This window comes from Astatotilapia calliptera, chromosome 9 (genome assembly GCF_964374335.1).
Source record: "Astatotilapia calliptera chromosome 9, fAstCal68.1, whole genome shotgun sequence".
Taxonomy (NCBI): domain Eukaryota; kingdom Metazoa; phylum Chordata; class Actinopteri; order Cichliformes; family Cichlidae; genus Astatotilapia; species Astatotilapia calliptera.
The window spans coordinates 29,576,438-29,595,324 of record NC_137430.1 but is presented as its reverse complement, the minus strand read 5'-3'; the positions used below and the strand labels follow the sequence as shown (position 1 = coordinate 29,595,324).

Below are 18,887 nucleotides of genomic sequence, written 5' to 3'. Positions count from 1 at the left end.
TGTGTTAGCAAAACTTATGATCCTTGACCCACTGAGCATTTGGATCAGTGCAAAGTGGTCCCTTTTTTGTGTTAAAACTGTAAATGAAAAGAAGATTATGGTGATTGCGTGTGTTTGTTTGTATGTAGGACAACATGTGCTGACTTACATTATAGCCTTCACACAGTGTCATATTGCTACCTGCTCATGATACGTTTGGCCCATCAGTATTAAAACATTCTATATACATATCTAAGAGGGGCTGTGCTAATTTATCTTTAGAGTATTTTGTAAAGGTCAATTGGCAATCCGTCTGGGCCAGCTGTTTACCAGCATTTAGAGAGTTTATAGCATCAATAATTTCATGTATACTAATTTGCCTGTCAACATTTTCCTTGCCTTCATCAGAAATTTTTGGTATATCAACTTTATCTAAAAAATAAAGATTGCATTCTAGTTGCGTTGTTGAATTCAGAATTAAATAACGTTTCATAAAACACTTTAAATGCATTGTTTATCTCTAATGGGTCTACTATGATGTTTCCATTGTAAATTTCAAGGCTTGTAATTGCTTTTTCAGATTCCTGCTGTTTTATACGCCAAGCCAGGAGTTTGCTGGGTTTTTCACCTTGGTCATAGAATTGTTGCTTTAATCTCAATAAGTTTGCAGCTGCTTTTTCACTTGTCATTTCGTTATATTGTATTCTCAATAGTAATAATTCTTTTACATTGTCCTGCTTATTTTGGCCTGATTGAAAGCTGGTCTCACACTTGCCGATGTTTGATTTGAATTGTGCTCAAAATATTCATTAATTTGTTTGCCTAAAAACTCAAGAAACTGTTTGTCCTGCATCCACTTCAATTGAAACCTCCATTTAATTCGAGTTTTGGCTCTATGAAAGTCAAAGTAATGGCTGCATGGTCAGATATTAATATTTCCTTATACGGGCAATCTTTTGTATAAGGAACCAGCTCAGTTGATACCAAAAGTAATCTATTCTGGAATACACTTTGTATGTACCTGACCAGCAAGAATATTGTAATTTGGTTGGATTTTGATCTCGCTACATGTCAGTTATATTTAACTCCTTCATAAATTGTTTGATCACCTTTTGTATTCTATTATGAGTGTTATCCATGCCTGACGATTCACCCTTTTATGGGTTCAAAGCACAATTTAAGTCCCCAGAAATTATACATTTAACTTGTAAATCTGAAATTTTAAGAAATAAATTGCTATAGAAATGTGGATTATCTTCATTTGGGCCATAGATATTAATTAAATTCAGTCTAGTAGATAGTAGGTTACCTTGTAGTATTAAAAAACATCCATTAGAATCCTTAATCACATGCTCAACATGAAAAGCTATAGATTTGTGTATCATTATCATAACGCCCCTAGAACTGGAGGAGTAAGGAGATGAAAAAATTTGACCTGGCCATCTATGTTTCATTCTATTTGTCTCACTGCCTAGCAAATGAGTTTCTTGTAGAAGCACAATTTTGGCTTTTAATTTCTTGATCCTACTAATGACTTGTTTTATTTTTACTAACTTACGCAGACCTCAATTAAGACTTCTGCTATATATAATCACATATGTTATAGCTGTACTAGCAAAGAAATAAATATATAAAAAAAACAAAAACAAAAAACCGTTGTACCATGTTGAGAATTTACAGATTTGAGAGCGCAACCCTTCCCACACCCCTGCCTGTGTAAGAACATACAAGCATCCCTTAACCCCCAAATACTTCCGCCGTCTTCTTGGAACAGGTCCACCCTAAACCGAGGAACTATTCACCCACGTTTTAGCGACAGTTGTTAAAGTAACTACAATTGAATAAAATAATTTTAAGTGACCAAAAAAAATATAGAAAGAAATCCACCTTGTCCAATATTTACTCTGACACATTTGACACAATAAAAGAAATTACTAGTAAATCTTATTAAAGGAACAAAACAAACAATGTCTAACCCAGCATTGTATAACAACCCTTTGGCACTAAAATAAGTAGTTCTATCCAGTATGGTTCATGAACACAGTTAGACCAGAATTAACAGTATACTATTGTATACCTTATCAAGAGGGCTGGACTGGGACAAAAAATCGGCTCGGGCATTTTGACTAGAGACTGGCCCACCAGGTATTATAGGAAAAACCATAAATCCTTTGAATGAAAACAAACGCTGTTGTCACAGTGATATACTGTGTCATTTTGGTATATATGTATCAATCTAATAAACTACACCATCCTCCCTATTCTGGTGTTCTAAACAGTACTTAGCCGCCACAGCAGTGCAATTTGAGTTCTAAACATCCCAGAAACTATTCAGAAAAGCATAAAGTCAAACATGGCTTTATGCTTATAGGGCCCAAAGATAAAAAAAAAATACATTTTCCGCAATAATGACATCACTTGCAGTTTCGGGCACGTAATGGCGGACATGCCATACTTCACCTGACGTCTATTCCAATGTAGGAAGTGTTTTGAACAGCTGATCAGATCGGCAAAGCATGTTTCCGGAATGTTATGTTTTTGTTGCTTCAAGTGCTTTTTATGCAATTTTTGCAAAGCTATATGTGGAAGGAAACCTTGACCTAGGGCAAGTTAATGGCATAAGATGTAAGTATAACTTCTCGGGTTTCATGTGCAAAAAAAAATTATTTGCCAGCTTTCTTGGTTCCAGATTAACTGGCGTTGGTCGAACAGATGTGTGGCAGTCTTGCGTTTCAGGAGCTGCTACTGACAAACCAGCAAAAAACGCCAAATGTGTCATCTGTGACACTTGTGAGGTTATCCCAAACACACTCCATCAGTCTTGATGCTGTTGAACAACAAAGTGTTTAAAAATGTCGCGAGTTTACCTATTGATATCCTCATGCCAATGCTGTTCACAGGACAGCAAGAGTAAACGATCGGAAGAATCTTGTCGTCATTATCACCCCTCTCGTACGTTTTATTACTCCGATTTCAGAGTTTTTGCTTAACAACTAAAGCGTGCAGTTTACTTTGTGTTCACTCAAATGGACTCGAGTCAAGCAGCGCCACCTCTGGCCAAGTGCCATAGCCTACAGCCAGATCAACCTGTGACACACACACCTGCACCATGTTTGAAATTGTTTCGTGCACAATACATTTGTAGCTTCCAATGTTGTCTGTTTGTGCGTCTTGCAAATAAACATCTGAACTAAATGAAATTATATAATGTATTTATTTTGGCCTACATCAGTAAGAAATGCCAAATTATATACACAACGTCATAGAAATTACCACTCCTGTTGTCCATCATGATTTTAATATTTTTGTCTTCCACAACAATCAAATACGCCTTGGACAAATGTGACACATCAATGTTTCATTAGTGTTGTCACATCACATCCTGTAAACCAGACCTTCCCAAAGTGTGGGGGCCGCCCTCTGGGGGGGGGGGGGGGGGGGGGGGGTGCAGAGCCATTGCAGGGGTGGCGCAGTATGAAAAGGGCGAAAAAAAAAACGCTTGGACACCGCTAGCACAGGGCGCCCACACAAACGCAAAGCAGGAGATGAAGCATAGCTGAATATGTTTCCAAACTTCCAAACCAACTTCTTTCAACTTCAACTTCATATTTTCTAAGCCAAAGACTAGAAAATATGGTGAAGCATATCTTCCCTTTGGCTTCACCTGCACAAGTGCCAAGGTAGGTCTTCCCTGCTTTTCACTGCGTCAGGAGCACTTGGCTGTTCAAATCATGGACAAACAGTATCCCACATTCTCCATTTTTAGTTCACAAACACTTGTTGTAATGACTAACTACTCCTGACATTTTTGAGATGTTAGCTCTTTATACAGTAAAGTTACTGTATGTGTGAACATTTTTCTTGTAAAACAAAGGGGGGCCCAGCAAAAAAAGTTTGGGAACCACTGCTGTAAGCATAGTCTGCCTGTGTCTTTTCTCTGGAAATGAATATATTCAGCCAATTTAGGCAATCCATCAACATGGCTGGAGAATTGGTAGTTATATAAGTGTGGTTAATCCAATGAAGATTTGTAAGGAGATGGCAGTTACTGTGAATTTACAGCAGTTACACAGTGATTAGTAATAAACAGCCAGTGAGAGTGAGTGGATTTAAGAAAGTCAGTGACTCAGGTGTGTCGATTGGTTTGTCATCAGTTTTTGAGTCTGGAGGAGACGTAGAAATCTTTTGTTTTAAATCTTAGGAAGATTCATGTTTAAAAACAAGCACTTTTTGTCAGAAATACAAGAAGTACATCTGCAGAAAGCACACAGTTACATTCGGTCCATCATGTGGACAAAATCGAAAATGTTGAACACTGAAAAACTGAGAACATCGGTTAAATGCAAAAGAAATGTGTTTATAAGAACGAAAAACCTTTACTAAATTGTTCCTAAAAATAGTTATGGAAAGTCAAACTGTTGTATGTCTGTGTTCTACATGTTTATCTAATGGAAAATGAAGTTGCCATTGTTTTATTGCAGTTTTTTGACAATTGTGAGTGGATTTACACAGTATGGGTCAAAATGACCCACAACATAATCAATGTGATTTTTTTTTTCAACATAATACAAGAGTTGATTTCCAAAACTTGAATATGATCTTCAATTTGTAGCAGATCCACTATCACATAGCAGCTGGAGCAGTCTCAAATGAGGTCAGTTCACTGCTGCCACCTGTGGCTAAGTACCCTGGATGATCTGATATCCTCGTGTTGGTGTTGTTCCCAGACCATCATGAAAATGTTGTTCCAGGTTCAACATTGCAAGAGACCAATCACATTGTTGTGACGTTATTCTTTTGCGCGCCAAGCCATTCGTGCATTTATGAAATTCCAATGTTGCAAGGACAATATCAATTCTGCTTACTGTTTATTAAAGGGTTAGGGTTAGGGTCAGGGTCCGTTGATCGGCGGACAGAGGCGGTTTCTCGCAGCTTAAGTACAGTTTTTTGTTTTACCCCGGTTTTTCCCAAAGTCGCAAAAGTATGACGTCACAACATTCTGATTGGTCACTTGCAATGTTGATCCTGGAACAACATTTAATATGATGATCTGGGAACAACACCAACATGAGGATATCAGATCGTGGAGGTACCACAGCCTACTACTAGATTAACTTGTGACACATCTGCACCTACTTCTATGACCACATTGAGTAGAGGCTGTATAGCAACTTGAAATGCTCCCAAAAATGGCACTACAGCATGTAAAAATATAAAGTAAACTCTGGTGGATTTGGTTCTATGGTAGGTCTTAAAGGGTTAATTTAGTTAAGGCAGTCCTTTACAGGGAGTGCAGAATTATTAGGCAAATGAGTATTTTGTCCACATCATCCTCTTCATGCATGTTGTCTTACTCCAAGCTGTATAGGCTCGAAAGCCTACTACCAATTAAGCATATTAGGTGATGTGCATCTCTGTAATGAGAAGGGGTGTGGTCTAATGACATCAAAACCCTATATCAGGTGTGCATAATTATTAGGCAACGTCCTTTCCTTTGGCAAAATGGGTCAAAAGAAGGACTTGACAGGCTCAGAAAAGTCAAAAATAGTGAGATATCTTGCAGAGGGATGCAGCAGTCTCAAAATTGCAAAGCTTCTGAAGCGTGATCATCGAACAATCAAGAGTTTTATTCAAAATAGTCAACAGGGTCGCAAGAAGCGGGTGGAAAAACCAAGGCGCCAAATAACTGCCCATGAACTGAGAAAAGTCAAGCGTGCAGCTGCCAAGATGCCACTTGCCACCAGTTTGGCCATATTTCAGAGCTGCAACATCACTGGAGTGCCCAAAAGCACAAAGTGTGCAATACTCAGAGACATGGCCAAGGTAAGAAAGGCTGAAAGACGACCACCACTGAACAAGACACACAAGCTGAAACGTCAATACTGGGCCAAGAAATATCTCAAGACTGATTTTCCTAAGGTTTTATGGACTGATGAAATGAGAGTGAGTCTTGATGGGCCAGATGGATGGGCCCGTGGCTGGATTGGTAAAGGGCAGAGAGCTCCAGTCCGACTCAGACGCCAGCAAGGTGGAGGTGGAGTACTGGTTTGGGCTGGTATCATCAAAGATGAGCTTGTGGGGCCTTTTCGGGTTGAGGATGGAGTCAAGCTCAACTCCCAGTCCTACTGCCAGTTTCTGGAAGACACCTTCTTCAAGCAGTGGTACAGGAAGAAGTCTGCATCCTTCAAGAAAAACATGATTTTCATGCAGGACAATGCTCCATCACACGCGTCCAAGTACTCCACAGCGTGGCTGGCAAGAAAGGGTATAAAAGAAGAAAAACTAATGACATGGCCTCCTTGTTCACCTGATCTGAACCCCATTGAGAACCTGTGGTCCATCATCAAATGTGAGATTTACGAGGAGGGAAAACAGTACACCTCTCTGAACAGTGTCTGGGAGGCTGTGGTTGCTGCTGCACGCAATGTTGATGGTGAACAGATCAAAACACTGACAGAATCCATGGATGGCAGGCTTTTGAGTGTCCTTGCAAAGAAAGGTGGCTATATTGGTCGCTGATTTGCAGTGTTGGGACTAACGCGTTATTAAGTAACGCGTTACAGTAACTACGTTATTATTGTGGTAATGAGCACGGTAACTAGTTATTATGCCAAAATCAGGAACGCGTTAGTCGTTACTGGGATTTAGATAGGGTCGTTACTTGTTACTTCGTGTGGTGGCATCGTGGAGCTTCCACAGATTCAGTAACATTAGCAAGTGGTGGAGGCAGCAGGTGGATGAAGGAAAAGGGACGCAGAAGGAAAAGAGACCCGAGGCAGCCGCCGGTCCAAGTGTGAACTGAACTTCAGGTAAGAAGTTATGACCTGCAGTCTCTCTGGGTCAGATATAAACCAAGTTTAGGTGGAGTTTATTTTCGTTATTCTGACTTTTTCCGTACTGCGTGCTAGCTAGCATGACTGAGTTTCTATACAGCTGGGTGGGTGCTATGATGTTAACGATGTTAAACTTTATTTTGTTCATAAGTTATTAGAGTTGTCAACCGTCCCGTCTGGTATTCAGAGAAAATATTACGCGTTTCTTATTGAGGTGAAAAGGAACAGTTTGTCCCGTAATTCAGCTACAATGAAAAAGGCACAAAGCTGGAGTTATTCTGTGTCTTTGCTGCACAGCTGCCTCTTCTTCTTTCAATCGCCCCCCTCCCTCTCCCGTTTCTACTTCAATCATGAAACTGATCAATGATCAGCTGATCGGCTCTCTTGTTTGTTTATTGCCCACTTTGCGCCGAAAGAGGAAACCAGCGGATGTCGCGCTAAACAACAGCAGCACGTTTAAGCTTGATCAGCTATTGTTAGAATTTATTTAATATTAATTTCTAGTATCAGCTGATGTTTGCTGGAGCCACAGCTGTAAAGCTGCTGGTCATGATATGGTTTGGTTATCTGGTGAGAGGGAAACATGAGGATGAAACCAGGAGATGTCCTTACTGAATCATCAGAGCTGAACAGGTGATGGAGAAACAGGTTTACCTTTTAGGTGACATGAATGAGTTGAAGGGAAGTTATGAACTGTTTCTGAGAGACAAATAACACCAGGATCCTTTTCTAAGTAGCTGACAGCTGGTAACTGTGCAGGGGCGGGTCTAGCAAAGTGTTGCCAGGGGGGCCAGGTAGGGCATTAACAGGGAGAGGTGGGCACAAAGAAATACTTTTCTTTCTTATTCTCATTTAAAATGTCTAGCTTTTAAAAAATAATTATCTGAATCTTACAACAAACGATTGATAGATTGATGCATATATACCATCAAAACAGTGTACATCACTGTCACAACAGTGTTTATTTGCATTCAAAGGCTTTATGATTTTTCCTATAATGGTGGGCCAGTCTCTAGTCAAAATGCCCGGGACAATTTTCTGTCCCAGTCCAGCCCTGTATGCAGCTCATCTGCAGTCTGGTGTTGCCTACATCAGGTGAATGTTGTACTCAAAAATAATAAAAATCTCCAAGACTTCCTCTAAATGTAGACCTAAAGGACGCCTTTTAAAATGCCATGACTGACCAACAAAACTTAGTCCAGAAAACAGCTTCCAGGGTGTCTGAAGCTTTGTGGGTAAAAGTCGAGTAAATGCTGGATAAAAAAATTACAATTATAGACTGAGCAGATACCAGCATATGACTGATGTAAAGGTTTGTGGTCTTTACACAGTGATCCTTCCCAATTATCCTGGCTCACTGCTCAGAGTCAAAATATACAAGTTGATTCGTGTTTGGTTATTTATTGGTAAGTGCAGAAACACATGCAGGCACAACCGATGAGGTGTTTTTACAGTTCTGTGTATTTGTGTGTGTGGTTGTGGCATATCACACCTCCCCCTCTTATCAGGGAGACTTCAGTATTTCAACCTATCAACACCTCACTGAGATCTTTCTGAGAAACAGCCTCATATACACAAAGTTCAGAGACACTCAGATATGGTGTAGAGCCTGATGATTGATATCAACAGTCATGAGTAATGACTCTAAGTCACCCACTGACTTTTGTTTTTCAGTGACTTATGATGCCACTATACAGTCTTGATGCACATGGATGCTTATTTTTTCATATACATTCCCACGACTTAAACTTTTGCTTGTAACTTCAATTAAATTGTTTAAGGTTTCTTGTTTGCATCAAGCTGTTTTACCACTGGAAACGCAAAAGAACTCACTCTTAATGTTTATTTTATTTATGTTAACTTTTGGCAGATGATCAGATAAGTTTCACACTCTGCTCTGCAGGAAATGTGTGACAGAAATGTGATCATGTCGACTGTCTTTATCTTCCAACACACACACACAGAACAACAGTTTCTAACACAGACTAAATACATCACATGTTAAATGGTTTGTGTATGCATTGCTAATTTCCCCCCTCATAGCTGCACTAGACGTTCTATTTCTTTTATTTAGGCTTAAATATAAGGGCATGGCTGTTTGGGGTACTTGGGTTCATTTCCCTGTTCATGACCCAACAGGCCAAGCATAAACTTTCTGACAGATGGCCTCACATTTGACCCTGAAATACTGTTCCTGTGGTTGCTGTGCTCTATTTGTGCTCACCTGCTGTGTTTAGTTTCAATAGATGTGATGCTGTGCATTATAGCTAAAAACTGTAGAAGGTAGAAGGTCTCCCTTGGAAAAGAGGTTTTTAATCTCAATGGGATCTTCCTAGTTAAATACAGGTTAAAATAAATAAATAAAAAAGTCCTCTCACCAACCCTCTGCATGTCAGTGGGAGCACTGGGACACAAAGTTAAGGATACAAAACAACATGTTAAATCCCATTACTCTATTCCAATTTTCAGTAATGTAACATGTTATTGTACTACATTCAGTAATAGTAAAATACAGACTAAATACCCACAGGTTTGTACATCTGTAGATCATTTCCCCTTCATAGCTGTATTAGTTGTCCCATTAGGATGCTGTTATTTATTGGTTGCTTTGACTTAGGGCTGCTCAGTTAATCGAATTTTAATCACGATTACGATCTGGGCTTTCAACGATCATTAAAAATGACTGAGCCGATTATTAGCCCCTCCCTCATTTATCTGCGACACCTTAAAGGCCGATCCATGAAAATATTGTCGGGCATAAACCGGTCCATGGCGCAAAAAAGGTTGGAGGCCGCTGATTAAGAGGACCCAAGGAAAGCTCGGAAAGCTAAGCAGAAGTTATTTGGAGAGGAGAGTGACTGCCGTTGGTTGAAAAGAGAGGGTTGTGCGTTCGCATGCTGCATATACCACCACATATCTGTCATGATACGTTGTGTGGCAGGCAGGGGAAGGACCCAAGATGCAGGTTCACCGACACGGAGATAAACTCAAAAAACACAGCTTTATTGCTGGCCACGGGAAGCAATACAGAATAAACTAAAACTGGGAAAACTAACGCATGAACTGTACAAGGAACCGAACCACGGGGAGAATTACACACAACATGAGGGAGAACGCGACGCCGAACAGAGGAAGACGCAGACAGAAATACACAGAGGGTTAACGAGGAAAGTGGGAACACACGGGGAACACAGGTGACACAGATAACCATAACGAGACAGGGCGGGGTGAACATAACGCTGACGGGTACAGGCACAGAGGTTCAGACAGGAGGAGAGAGAGCACGGGAAGAACGCAGACATAACGGGCTAGGGAAAACATAGAATAAAGCACAAAGAGAGACGAGGGCTCATAAATACGCAGAGGGGCACACAGGGGGTAAGAGTCACGAAGGGAAAACACATAAGGAACAACGTAACAGATCAACCCAGGAAGCATGGCCTAAATAAAGAACAAAATACAAAAATACATGAAAACTAAGAATACTGGGCCCACATGGCCCAGGACCATGACAATATCTGGATTTTCTGTATGACTTAAAGCAGTTATGACATGGTATGATTTTCTCACCCAATAAAGGAATATTTAATATATCAGTCTTTTCCTCATTTTATCAGACACAGTTATCACAGCCAAATTTAGTAATGCCGACAAATTAAATGAATAATATTTGTCTCTTATATATGATACATCTATATATACACTGTCAAAGATGCTTGTCTTTGAGTGAAGATTTAAGGTGATAGGACATATAAATAACTGCAACTTGAATCTTTGACACAGAGTTCAAGTTCACTGCTGTAATATATCATAATAATCTGACAATAACTATAATATTGGCCATATCATATTTACATTACCACAGTGACACTTTAGTCTCATGAACAACATTAACTAATTGTTATTTACTAACTAATCTTAAATGACTGTTCAGTACAGAAATGAAGCCCAACAATCATGTTTTACAGTCCTGTGGTCTCAGCCTCAGATACTCAACTAATCAAAGTGATGTCATAAAAAAATGAATGAACAAAAAAACATTTTTTCTCCATGATTTCTGTCAAACAAAGCTGTATGAAACGTTTCTCGTGGTTAGTATCATGGTTGCTAGGCAACCTGAGCAGCGCGACGAAGGCCAGACCGTCCCATTTCACAAGCCTCTCACTTCCACACTTCTCGTACTTCCTAGTAAGCGAACTGCGCGTGTGGTCGCTGGATTGGGACACAGCCTCTGTGTGCTGTGTGAGCAAGTTTCTGCAATGATGAGAGCTTGGTTGCCTTGTATATATTGTAAATAGTGCAAATAGACCTTGCACTAAATAGAGATAAGCCATATATATTAGCAGAAAAACACAGTGCACTGCATTCTGGGATGATTGTAAGAGTTAAGCATAAACAGGAGGGAAATGATGAGGAAATTAATGTTATACAACACTTTTTTGGGGCTAGCTGAGGAAATCTCTCTCTCTCCGTCTCTGTCTGTCCCTCACTCCATGTTATGTCTTGGTGTCTGCTAAAATTCTGCTTCTTTCTTTCGTCAGCTGCATGAACTTTGGTAAAAGATAAAGGTTTATAAAAAACCTGGACAGTCTACTCAGTGAGCATCCTCAATTAAAACACTAGTGGAATACATTCAGCGATGTGTGTGACATTTTGTTTGTTTTTAAAAAAGACTACTATAGAAATTTCTTTTTTTAAATGGGTCCACAGGAATAAAAAAAAGGAGAAAAAACCCCAAGATATTTTTGGTGAACTTTTCTGTCTGGAAGTTGTGCTGATGCATTTTATTAATTAACTGAAGCAGTATTTCCTTAACAAAGTGGCAAACTGAGATGAAGTTCTAAATTGTGCTTTTTTCATATATTGAGATTTCTTGGGGATAAATTTGTCATTAAACGTCTTTAGACTGACAAAAAAGGGAGCTGACCCACTTTTGGGTAGAAGATAAAGTTTTATTAAAAACCTGGACAGTCTACTCAGTGAGCATCCTCAATTAAAGCACTAGTGGAATACATTCAGCGATGTGTGTGACATTTTGTGAGGGTCTGGTGGGCACTGAAACAACAGCAGGAAAATATTTGCTTAAAAGTTAATTTTTATATTATTTTTCACAGCCACATTGTGCTTCACATAAACACACAATGCAAAGAAAGAGATCCACAAATAAGCAAAAACAAAAAGAAAAGACAAAGCAACCTGAACCCCAATTATCAATTAAAAAACAATGAAGTCAACAGCGTGAATAAAATACAGGTTTACTCCACAGTAAAAATTAATCTACAAAAAAAAATGTTTTGAAACAGTCAGGCTGAGAAAGCGCTCTGGTTTGAATAAGCCTTTAAAGGTGATGGAAATGCTGAAAATACTGATGTAGCAGACAGACTTCACTCCTTCCTCATTTTGGCAGTAGTTTTAGTTTTTCTCTGTAAATACTTTATTATTTATTTCTGTGTGTGTTTATTTTTAGCACGACTTACGATCTTTGACCCACTGAGCTTTCGGATCAGCACAAAGTTGTCCCTTTTTTGTGTTAAAACTGGAAATAAAAGACAGAAAATTATAGAGATTGTATATGTTTGTATGTAGGACAACGTGTGCTGACTTACATTATAGCCTTCACACAGCGTCCGCTTGCAGCCTGCTCACGATATGTTTCCCCCACCACCTCAGGGCTCATATCGATGTCGGTGACATCAATGCAGCACGGGCGTTTACTTCTAGGACCAGGTGGACCTGAGAGGTAGGAGGTTAAAAACTAATTTATCTGACCTGAGAAAGTCTGATTAGAAACTCAAAAGTTAACTCCAGGTTTAAAACGTGATGAAACTCCTTACATCGCAAAACAAGACAAATGTTACCTGAAATTATGTGAATGTAAGCATTTTTTTTACACTTCGACAGAAAATGAAGCTCACAGAGAGGCAAAAAAGGATATGAAAACTAATAAACCATGTTTCTGTCTTCTAATGTCTCTGATAAAAACAGTGCATGAACATTGTTCTGAGGTTGTGAATCACATATTGTCAATACTCTCTATTTCTATTATTTCTATAATGGAGGGTGTGTGATCGTTTCCTTTGTGTTTGTTTCCTGGATCACTGAGAAAGTTTCCATAAACACTTTTTAACAGAAGTCTCAGATTGTTCTGGCTTTTATTCTCCAGTACAGCACACCAAATTCCTTTCCAGAGGATCAAAATGAGAAAACACATTAAGCTTAATTTGCTAGCAACGGTTATTATATGAAAAACATGACTTTCCAGAGTCTAGGCTGTTAGTGGCTTCCCATGATGCACTCAGTGTTTCTTCAGAGTCTCACTTATTATGTGTTTAAACATCAATTTCTGTTTAATGACGCATTTTTAAATCTCTGGATCTCTTTCACAGTATGTTTGTAGTACTGTCTTCTACCCCTCAACCCTATAGGTCCCTACAGATGGTTGCCCCTCCCTGACCCTGGTTCTGCAGGAGGTTACTTCCTTACTGTTACTTCCTCATGGGGAGTCATATAATTTTATCTGTATTATTGTATCTTTACTTCACAATTTAAAGCACCTTGAGGTGACTGCTGCTGTGATGTCATATTATATGAATAAAACTGGATTATACTGAAAATTAATAATGTTTAATCATACAAGACAGAATTAAGAGGTGCAGGTAGCTGAACGCTGAACAGAATTATCCCATAGCTGCAACATATCATGTTATACTCTGTGTCTCTGTGTCACTATTTCCTGCTTGTAGATCACACCATCACACTTAACCAATGGGTCACAATGTATACACCCCTCACAGAAAAACCCCCATGAAAACAGCATCAAGATCTGGCTACAGATTTAGCTTGAAAGAAACCACTGCACACTGTGCCACCATAGTAAGGTTTGAGTTATGACAGTCAAAAGGGCGATGCAAATGATGCCGAGCATGCAACACCCCATAAAACATAATTCTCTAATGTCACTGGAAATAAAATATATATAGTTTAATTATTGTTAATATTAACCAATCAACCAGAATGTGACTAAATTAAAGAAAATCTTTTTTTTCTTTTTTTTTTCTTTTTTTCTTTTTTTTTTTTTTGCCTGTCCCGTTTGGCTCTTTTGCCATCAGAATTGTTGTCTAAAGGCAAAGAAAGATGCCCAACGGATTTACTTTACCAAATTGACCATCCCAGCCTTGCCGTAATGGTCCATTTGATTCACCTTTTATTGTTTATTTTATTTTCACTTACTGAATACGGGACAGACTTGACTGGGGGAAAGAAGGGGAGAAAGAAAGAGGGAAAGAGAAACAGCTGAGAAGAGGGACGGGGGAGAAGGGCAAAAGACAAAAACCAAAAGAATGGGCAGCAAAAAAAAGAAAAAAAATGCATATATCAATCACCTGGATCACCTGCTGAGAAAGAAAAAAGAAAGCAAGCAGAAGAGAACAAGAGTAATAGAATAAACAACATCACAATGATATATGGGAATATGACAGTAAATACTAAATATTAAACATTATTGTGCAGCACATAAGATCAACAGAACAGTGTGCTTTGAGGTAGGAGCCAAAAAGGGTGTAGTTTGTGGGTGTGATCACTCGTGTGTACACCTGTGAGCATGGACGCGCTTGTTTTTTTAAAAGGTTCCTTCATGTAATGATCTGCTAGAGGGTGTGGGGGGGCCACAGCCCCGTCCTCCAGGGCATGAAGCAGGTGTGGAGGAGATCAAAACTCCAGACATCCAGAGGCCCCCAGAACACAAGAGACCAAGGAAGACCAACAGAGGGGCAGCCGCGCCACTGTCCCAGAAAGAGCTGAGGAGAGTCCCAGATGAGGGCTCACTCAGCAGCCGCGGAGCAGAAGCCAGGGGGAGTTGCAGTGACGCGCCCGTGAGCTCCGCCGGCAGCCAGCCGTGCCTGAGTTACCGAGCCCCAGGCCGAGAGGCCGGGGGCACCCCACCTCCAAAGTGGCCCGAGCGAGCCCCAGGCTCCAGGCCCTGATAAGCGGCCGCCAAGGAGTGAGCCAGTGTGTACCTGGACGCCCACCCCCAGACACAAAGAACCACCAACACACCGATGTCTGAGGGAGTCCGCCACTGGCAGGGGAAGTGGTGGTAGGGGGAGATAGGCCTCCAAACCTTGGAGGGCCTGAGATGTCCCCAGAGAGGTGGCGCCTGACACCCAACCTGACATATAGACACAGACATACAGGCACGCACATATACAAACATCCGTTCCCACCCTCATGCTCTCATATGCACTTACTCCACACTCAACCAACGTGGAGACAGACATAAAGAGACGCTGTACACACGATCACACTCCCCAAGCGTACTCTAAGCCTCGGGTCTAGGTACCCTTGCCCCTGGAGGGGGGAACTGCACCCAGACCCAGGTGGTGTTACCCTTTTCCCTGCGGTGGGGGGAGGCAGACCGCCGCGACTCCGCAGCAGCAGGGAGGCCCCACACTCCAGACCGCAGTCGGATGGCCAACTCCTCCTCCTAGCCCCCCCGCTCCAGCAGGCCGCAGAGAATGGGGGTGAGAGAAGACTCCAAACCTCCCTCCACCCGCTCATTGTAATGTTGATGCATGTGTGTTCTAAGGTGCATTTAAAACCCAGGAGGGCATGGAGCTACCTGCCAGAGAGCAGCAGGTAAGCGCATGGTCCCTCCTGCTAGCCCTCAATGTCTACGTGTATTTAAAATTGAGAGGTGGGCGACGACGCCAGGGGTGGGGTGTACACCCTGATGGTACTTTGGACTCCGTGTATCGTGCCCACCCCCAAGATCCTATATGTATGTGTAATGAGAGTGTGAGTAATGTGAATGTCTAAGTTGTGGGATAAAATTGAGGCAGAGGCAGCCAGAAGGGGACAGAGGGGGTGGGGGGGGGGGGGGGGGGTGGTAGCCTCCTCTGCACCCTGGTGACATACCCCTACTCCAAGGTCCTGCATGTTTGGGTGGTTGTGGTGGAGCAGGAAGAGGGAGGCAGCTGGAGATGGGGAGGGAAGGAAGGGAGGGGCAAGTGACCCCTCCCTGGGGCCAGCTCCCCCGCTGACCCCAGTAGGCACCCTCATACTCCGCGACCCGCCAGGGAAAGGGGGCCCAGGCCCATCCAGACCGGGGCCCAGTGCAGCAGCGCCTCCCGGCCCCACAGAGCTCGGGACAGTCCACCCAACCCCACCACAGAGAAAACTGCACCCACCCCACCATCCACTCATCTTCCAGACTATATAAAACAATAAACACCCAGGCTGAGATCTTCCTCCACCTCTCCTGTATCTCCCCCTCCTGCAGAGAGAGCTCCTGAAGAGAGGAAAGCTCCTGCAAGATGTGACAATCTCCCCCACCAGTTGAAGAGCCCCCCAGGTGGCTCGATGCACCGGCGGCACCCTGCTCCAGGACTGGGCCCCCATGCACCCACCCGCCCACAACTCCGGCAACACACCAACCAGGACCCGGGCCCCCGAGGCCCGGCCCGGGCCCCAACCCAGAGACGGAGCGCCCCCAGAACCTCACGCCCATCCCGGACCCACCCAGGGGCAGCCAGGCTACAAGGTCAGTAACCCACGTCCGTCAGCACAGACCCTCCCCTAGCCCGCTGCACGCAGCCGCGAGGAAACAGTCACCCGAGAGCCAACAGAGCCCCTAACCGGACATGACCGCTACCCCGGGTTGAGCCCCCCAAGGAAGATGCCTCCGGGGAACCGACCGATGCCCTAAGCCTGTCCCTACCCCCACACCATCACAACAGTGAAGGCGGGACCAAACTATGACCCCCCACCCCCACTAGGTGATGGAGCTGATCAAAGGAGCCCAGAGCAATTGATCTGATGTGGTGGCAGAGGCTGTATCAAGACTAATGTAATCTAATAGATAATTTCTATATTGGTTAGAATTAAGATTATTTTTATTTTTCCAGTTCATGAGGACTGTTTTCTTGGCTATGCATAGGGCAGTGAAAACCATATGGGCGATATTCTTTTCTGAAGTGACATTATCTAAGCTGCCCAACAAACACACTAAGGGGGAAGTTGGAATGTTACATTTCAGACACTTTGATAAGTCTTCACATATCTCGCGCCAAAACTTCTGAACTGGTGGACAGAACCAAAGAGCGTGGATATAATTGTCCGGTGAATTGGTTTGGCAGTGTGAGCAGTTGTTGGTAGACGTAAAGCCCATCTTGAACATCCGATGACCTGTATAGTGCACTCTATGTAATATTTTGTATTGAATTAATTGAAGACTGGGATTTCTAATTAGATGAAAGGTTTTTAAGCAAATCTGAGACCAGAAGTTTAGGTCTAAGTTAACTGATAAATCCGCTTCCCATTTTGCAATAGGAAGTGATATTGATTCATCTGTTTTAGAAAGCATTCTGTATATTTTGGATAGTAATTTGGGGGTTTTAAGAGTAAGAAATTGAATCACACTTGGTGGTGTTTGTAGTTCAACTTGACCCGGTTTAAATTTCTTTTTTACTATGGATTTAATTTGTTGATATTCTAAAAATCTTTTCTTGTTGATCCCATATTGTGTAACTAGTCCGTCAAATGAAATAAATTCTGTTCCTTCTAGTATATGTTCTAAATATTTGATTCCTTTACCACTCCAATCTGAAAAGTTTATCATATTATTGTTTTGTAATATGTCAGGGTTATTCCAGATAGGTGTACGTTTGCATGGGACTAATGAAGACGCCGTCAATTTTAGAAACTCCCACCACGCTGTCAGAGAAGAGCTGATGTTGATGCTTTTAAAGCATTCATGTCGTTGGATGTTTGAGCCTATAAATGGTAGGTCTGAGATAAATTAAAGAAAATCTGAAAGTCGTTACAGAGCGGTCATACCCAATAAAATCGCCAAAAAGTTAGACGTGTACCCCAGCATCACAAATAGCTAGAAGCCATTGTTGGAAAAAGTCATGCTGTGATCAGTTTTATGTATTTTTTTCTTTTTGTTTTCCATTAGAAAGTGAGAGCATAGTTACCTGCAGAGTAGCTGAAGCACACACACACCGAGAGCAGGAGGAGAGTGATGGAGAGGATCTTCACAGACATTTTCACCGGTGGTCTGTCTCACTGATCAGAGTCAAAATATACAAGTTGATTCGTGTTTGGTTATTTATTGGTAAGTGCAGGAACACATGCAGGCACAACTGATGAGGTGTGATTATAGGTCTGTGTATTTGTGTGCAGGGTGTGGCATATCACGCATATCTCAGTATTTCAACCTATAGACACCTCACTGAGAGCTTTCTGACAAACAGCCTCAAATACACGAAGTTCACAGACACTCAGATATGGTGTAGAGCCTGATGATTGATATCAACAGTCATGAGTAATGAATCTAAATCACCCATTGACTTTTGTTTGTCAGTGACTCATGATGCCACTTAACAGTCTTGATCCACATGGATGCTTATTTTTTCTTATAAATTCCCACGACTTAAACTTTTTCTTGTAATTTCACATAAATTGTTTAAGGTTTCTTGTTTGCATCAAGCTGTTTTACCACTGGAAACACAAAAGAACTCACTCTTAATGTTTATTTTATTTATGTTAACTTTTGACAGATGATCAGATAAGTTTCACACTCTGCTCTGCAGGAAATGTGTGACAGAAATGTGATCATGTCGACTGTCTTTATCTTCCAACACACACACACAGATCAACAGTTTCTAACACAGACTAAATACATCACATGGAAAATGGTTTGTGTATGCATTGCTAATTTCCCCCCTCATAGCCGCATTAGCTATCCCATTTCTTTTATTCAGACTTAAATATACATAAAGCATAAACTTTCTGACAGATGGCCTCATATTTGACTCTAAAATACTGTTCCTGTGGTTGCTGTGCTCTATTTGTGCTCACCTGCAGTGTTTAGTTTCAATAGATGTGATGCTGTGCATTATAGCTAAAAACTGTCTTCTCTGGTCTCATTGGTTCAAAGTTCCAGAAGTGTTTATTGCAGAAAGTCAAGGCACCTTTGGTGAAGGTGGATCTTGGCCAGGTCTCCCTTGAAAAAGAAGATTTTAATCTCTTCCTGGTTAAATAAAGGTTAAAATAAAATAAAAAAAAGTCCCCTCA

General features: G+C 41.5%; 1 protein-coding gene across 1 annotated transcript in view; it reads right to left on the bottom strand.

The window, feature by feature from the left end:
* LOC113029427 (C-C motif chemokine 3-like) overlaps window positions 1-18,118 on the bottom strand; it is a 46,438-nt gene extending 28,320 nt beyond the window's left edge. The window contains exons 1-3 of the mRNA XM_080306626.1: window positions 17,786-18,118; window positions 12,419-12,545; window positions 12,290-12,348 (exon numbers count right to left, since the gene is read on the bottom strand). Of these exons, the coding sequence (XP_080162752.1) occupies window positions 12,290-12,348; window positions 12,419-12,545; window positions 17,786-17,855 (256 nt within the window). The 5' untranslated portion in view covers window positions 17,856-18,118. The remainder of the gene's footprint in view (window positions 1-12,289; window positions 12,349-12,418; window positions 12,546-17,785) is intronic.
* Window positions 18,119-18,887: the final 769 nt, after the last annotated feature.